The sequence below is a fragment of the Adiantum capillus-veneris genome, chromosome 24 (genome assembly GCF_014529385.1).
Source record: "Adiantum capillus-veneris isolate H3 chromosome 24, ASM1452938v2, whole genome shotgun sequence".
Lineage (NCBI taxonomy): Eukaryota > Viridiplantae > Streptophyta > Polypodiopsida > Polypodiales > Pteridaceae > Adiantum > Adiantum capillus-veneris.
Window position 1 is genome coordinate 18,321,281 of NC_140954.1, and position 6,021 is coordinate 18,327,301.

At 38.8% G+C, this 6,021-nt stretch overlaps 1 protein-coding gene across 1 annotated transcript; it reads left to right on the forward strand.

Annotated features, from left to right (window-relative positions):
* Positions 1-809: 809 nt before the first annotated feature.
* LOC147426027 (uncharacterized) lies at positions 810-1,199 on the forward strand. The gene has a single exon (XM_086498144.1). The coding sequence runs from the start codon at positions 810-812 to the stop codon at positions 1,197-1,199; it is 390 nt and encodes a 129-aa protein (XP_086354270.1).
* The last annotated feature ends 4,822 nt before the right edge of the window (positions 1,200-6,021 follow it).

Below are 6,021 nucleotides of genomic sequence, written 5' to 3' on the forward strand. Positions count from 1 at the left end.
CCAGAGGGATGTAGGCCTCGATGCATGTAGGTCTCCCAACACAAATACTGCGTGGTCAGACCTGATGCGGAGGATTTCATCCTTAGCCTGAGGAGGTGATGCTACGTGATGCTTTGGCCCTGCAACCAAAGACACAATCTGATGACCATACTGCATGCTTGCTTCCCTAAGTTGATGAAGATGCAAAGTCTCTTTTTAGGTATGAATCCCTTAACTTCCAAACTGGTTTGGCTGATTTTGGTACTGTATCTACCTTTGCTACTGATTTGTACATATTCTGGTACGATTGGTTCTTTTTGTACTATTTGGTACTATCGTGTATAGGATTTGGTACTGTTTGTAGAAATTGATACTGTCCACACAATTTTGGTAATGTTAGCCCAATTTGGTACTGTTTGCACAACTTGATACTATCCATACAACCTGGTACTATTTGCACACTTACTTTGGTACTTTGGTACTATTATGTACAAAACTTCCTGTTTTTATTTTTTTGGTGATTTAAGTACTTTGGTACTTTGGTAGTGATATGTACAGAACTTGCTATTTTTCTTTTTTTGGTGATTTAAGTCCTTTGGTACTTTGGTACTGTTATGTACATAACTTTCTGTTTTTCAGACTTTGGTGATTAAGTCCTTTGGTAAGGTACTTTGGTACTTTGGTACTTTGTTGCTTTGGTACTGTTATGTACAGAACTTGTTGCTGTTTTTCAGACTTTGGTACTCTGAACTGTATACCTGCTCTAACAACTTAGTTTACTTGACACAGATATTTTTGACCAGTCCCATTGTGAAAAATGGGCTTCCTCTATGAAGGATGTGGCAGGCATTTTGGGGCAGTTCGGCGACAAACCCATTTTCCTGAAGCTCCTGCAAACAGTTTGGCGCAAGCATCCTCAATTTAATGAAGCCAACACGCTCCTTGTGGACGACACAAGATACAAATCATTGAACAACGATTATGAGTCGTGCTGCTGCATTCGGACATATGAGCCAAACTATTACGATCCGAACAAGCCGAAGTATCTCATGGATGTCATTCTGCCATGGATCACAGGATGGCTAGATAAGAAGTTCCCCACCGCTTATAGCCGGCGCACACCCCTGTTTGATGTAGAGGACGACATCTCCCTGTATGTTGCTGACTACTTTGTATCTTTGGAAGGGTACTCGTACCGGTTTGACCCCCCTGATGTGTAAAAGACTGGCATTTTCATGTAATAAGAAATTATTGCTGGCATGAACCTTCATCTGCAAAAGTTTTACACATGCACTTAATTTTTTTGCACATGATCTTTTTCTTGCCACTTCTTTGGTAATTGTTCTATTGCTATTTGCATGTGAAGCCTGAATCAGCAGAAATGTCAAATAACCCACGAGCATTGATTACTCCTTCCCACTTTAATTTCTATCCCATTGATAACTAAACCCGGATTCTTGCACCTGCCTAAGATATTTTCAACCATATTAAAGTATCCTGCTATCAAACAAGGATTATGCAGTTTGGCTATCAAATTTGGTACTACAAGAGTCAGCTGAAAACAAATTAGCAAGTACACACTACTGATCACAAGTAAGATTCTATTCAAGAGAATTACAACTGTTGCTTCCAGTGGCTAGACTTGTAGTTGGGGTTTACGCTGTATGGCTCCCCTCGTGGTCACTCCCTTCATCATATGGCATACTATTGTAGATATTTTCATATATCTCTGAGGATAGTTTAAAATGGTTATGCAGGCCCGGTTTGACCTCCATGGGGAACCGTATGGCTTAACACTAGGTTGGTAACCTAACAGGACATAAAAGTGTCCTTTTAGGGTTTTGAAAAAAACCTCCAAAACCATAGTAGATCCACTCATTTTGTAAAATCCTTTCATGAGGTTATAGTTCAAGGCCTACTACACATGGAAAAAATAAGAAACTTGTAAAATTTCTCATCTTTTGGTCACACCAAGCCTCCAAAGTTGATGGAGCAGTACATTTTCATCAAAACGGTCATTTCTTACGTTTTGTTGCATAAAAATAAGATTAGGGATTTTTGTCGGACTTGAGATAAATTCCCTAGTTAACTCCAATGGGTTGGTGATCAGAACATATGATTGTTTCTCACTCACTATTTTTTGTTTTGCTAAAAGAAATAGGTACAAAAAAGTTGAATTTTTACCATTCTGCAAACCTATCATCAAAGTTTCTATAGCCACGCTCAATACAAATAATATATGCATGTTTTCTTAGTTCCCTATTGTCCTTTAGGTTCATAAGGAGCCATGGAGCATGTCAAAAGAATAATACATCTCTTACCAAGGAGAATCTTGGGGACAAAGATGAAGTGCTAAATATAGCAAACATGAAAAAAATGGGTTCAACATTATGAGTTGTAGAATCTTATAGAAACTATTCAATATCTAGCCAAATTTGATCCTTATGACTACATATGGTTACTACCTACAAAATGCATGTAGTTGTTACAAGAAACTAATAATATTGAAAAAGCTATACTTGATATACTAGAATGTTTCGTTTTCTTCTATAATTGAAAAAATCAACCATCGTCGTCTACTATGCAAAATAGGGTATTAGGTGCCCCAAACTCAAGGAATATTAGCTTTATGTTACAATATGTGACATAGAAAATCAAAACTACATTTGGATATCATGAAAGCCACCAAAAAAATCATAGAAGAGCTAAAATTGGCTAAAAAACAGGATTTGACAATTTTTTGTAATTTGGTCATAACTTACAACTCTAACATTTATTTCTCCCTAGAAGCATCAGGACATGTTGAGGACTACTAAAGATAGTTCTCTAGCATTATAGACCTCACAAACATGAATTCTAGAGTGGTATAGTTGCAAAAAGTTGAAAAAAGCCAAAAACAAGACCCGTTTTTTCACACAGTTTAGGTTGTGAAATGTTGTGCACAGACAAGGTTAAAGATGGAATTGATATTCCAAAAAAATTGTCGAGTTTTTTTCAGCTCATGAGACAACTTTCTAGACAGATAGCACCTCAAAATCCATTTTGAGACTCTTGACATAATTCAAGGAAAATGGTCACTTAACAGGACATAAAAGTGTCCCATTACCAACCTGTTGTTAACAAGATGGGAGTAGATAATGACCGGTGGTTTCTCATTCAATAGGGTATAAGTATCAACTTTGCCCTCAACCAGGGCATAGTACAAACCCTCAACTAGAATTCCACCCTTTACGATCTTGTTATGCCAAAGGTCCTTCAATACTCTTGGTGCCTCGTACATGGTTTTGGTGCACTTTAGAAGGTAGAAGTCCTCTTTCTCCTCGGCTGCTTTCACTGCAAAGTTATCCCCAATGGACAGTAATTGGCTCAGCACCTTAGGGTCTCCTTCATACATAGGCATGGTTAAATCCACACTCACTTGGGAGGAAAGCATATCATTGTAGTTCTCCTCATCATCCTCGTCCTCATCACTACCTACTTGTACAGACTCGGTCAATGGCTCAATGGGGTGATATTTTCATTCTTCATTGTGTTGTTTATTATTGCATCTCCTCCATTTCCCATGCACACAAGGATCACAAAAGCAAGATAGCGTCCGAAAACGCACATCACATGGATCGTGTGTTGAGTAGCCATAAACACAATGGAATGAGCGAGACCCTGCAATTGGTTTGCAGTCCCATAGTGGAGAACGCAACACATCATTCGATGAAACCAACCAGAAGACCCTTCTTGTGCTGGCACCCCCACCTTCCCTCGCTGTGTTAAACCTCGCGTTTAGAAAATTGACCACATCAGTCGCACACTTCATGGGCCACCCACCGGGCTTTAGCTCCTCATGCGTCAAGGTTCTCTTGATAATAGCACCTGCACCATCATGCTCTCCTTTTCCATGTCCTGAAGCGGAGAAGTTGTGCAGCATATGCAATCCTGTCAATTGATAATACCTGGCTACAAAATAGTATGGTCGTCATGCCTTGAACTGTGAAGCGGCACCATCTGACCAAACCCAATGATAATGAAAAAATTGTCCTTGTTGTTTCATCCAGCTGTCATGCAAGAGAAAACAATGCTGAACAAAGAGCGTGTCATGGAGCTTATCGTCTGATATGTAAAAATACAGAGTCTTCTCAATGGCTCCTACTGAATTTCTGATATAAGAGATGTGCACCAGTACTGTGACCTGTGTTGACCACCAATGCATAGATTGAATCTCATTCTGCACTTTAAAGCTCTAGTTCTCTGCAAAATCAACAACAAAAACCACAACGTCACTTGGAAACTTTAGCAAGCAATCCTTAAATTGCTGGGCCTGCCATCTAAAAACAAATTTGTCCTTGACAAAGCTTTTCAGATGGTCTGAAAAAAGATGAATGAAAGTTGCACTTTTCATCCTTTCCACGACTAACTCCTTTCTCTTCTTCTTGTTTCCTTCAACATTAACCTGTCCAATATCCACATCCTTAAATATCTTAACAATCACCTCCTTGCTATCTGCTGCAATCTCATCTGGGAAAAATGACAAATTCCTTACACCACATCTAGGGCACTCTCCCAGCAAGCATCTCTGTGCATGATATTCATGATCCTTAGGGCGAGGGCACAATATGAAATCCAGCAAGATACTTATGTGCTGAAAAACTGCCTGGTTTGCAGAACACTCACCTACTTCACATTGTGTACCACAAATGGAGCATGTACATGGATGTTCCTTTGCGTGATGCCCAAGCTTGTTCTGGCGCATTTGATTGAAAGCATCCCTGAAGTATACCATCTGGATATGGTAAATACAGTAGCAAGCATAGCGCTCCTTTAATTTTCGAACAAAGAATGGCTTGAGTGTCTCAAAGGACCTACGTGACAACTCCATCACAGGATACGTGCTTTTGAATCTTCTGTAGAGCTCCACCTATATACAAAATTTGATCCACATTAGAGCTCGGAATATTACTATAAAACAACAAAGCACCAAAGTAGTTTACAGTACCAAAATTAACAATGTAAACCACCAACTCATTCTAAAATACCAAATTTGGCACTGTATTACCAAATTTCAGGCTATAGTACCAAATTAAGTGCAGAAAAGCACCAAACTGGATTGATAGTACCAAACTGGATTCATAGTACCAAAGTGGGTACATTTCTATACATTACATAGAACCATCCTGTATTCATAAGACCAAGTAGGGTCCATAGTACCAGATTATGTACATTGCATAGTACCAACCGAATCCATAGTACAAAACAGGGTCTCTACTACCAAATTCTGTACATTGTATGGTACCAGCCTGAATTCAGAGTACCAAATAGGATCCCTAGTACCAAGTTTTGTACATTGCATGGTACTAGCCTGAGTTCATAGTACCAAGCAGGATCTCTAGTACCAAATTTTGTACGTTGCATGGTACTAGCCTGAATTCATAGTACCAAACCTAGTACCAAACAAGATCCCTAATACCAAATTCTGTACATTGCATGGTACCAGCCTAAATTCATAGTACCAAATATGATCCCCAGTACCAAATTTTGTACATTGCATGGTACCAGCCTAAATTCATAGTACCCAAAAGGATCATTAGTACCAAATACTATACGTTGCATAGTACTAGCTTGAATTCATAGTACCAAAAAGGATCCCTAGTACCAAATCCTGTACATTGCATAGTACTAGCTTGAATTCATAGTACCAAAAAGGATCCCTAGTACCAAATCTTGTACATTGCATAGTACCAGTCTGAATTCATAGTATCAAACAGTATCCCTAGTACCAAATTCTGTACATTGCATAGTACCAGCCTAAATTCATAGTATCAAACAGGATCCCTAGTGCCAAAGTGGGTACATGTCTGTACCCTGCATAGTACCAATTTGGAAACCTACTACCAATTTGGGTACTTTTTTGTATATTGCAAAGCTACAAAATGGATCCATAGTTCCAAAATAACAACTTTCCAGATACAAAAAAGTACCTAATTGGGATTGTGCATCTTTAATTTGTAGCATTTCTACCAAACAATGGTACTATGCATCTGTTTGGTACTA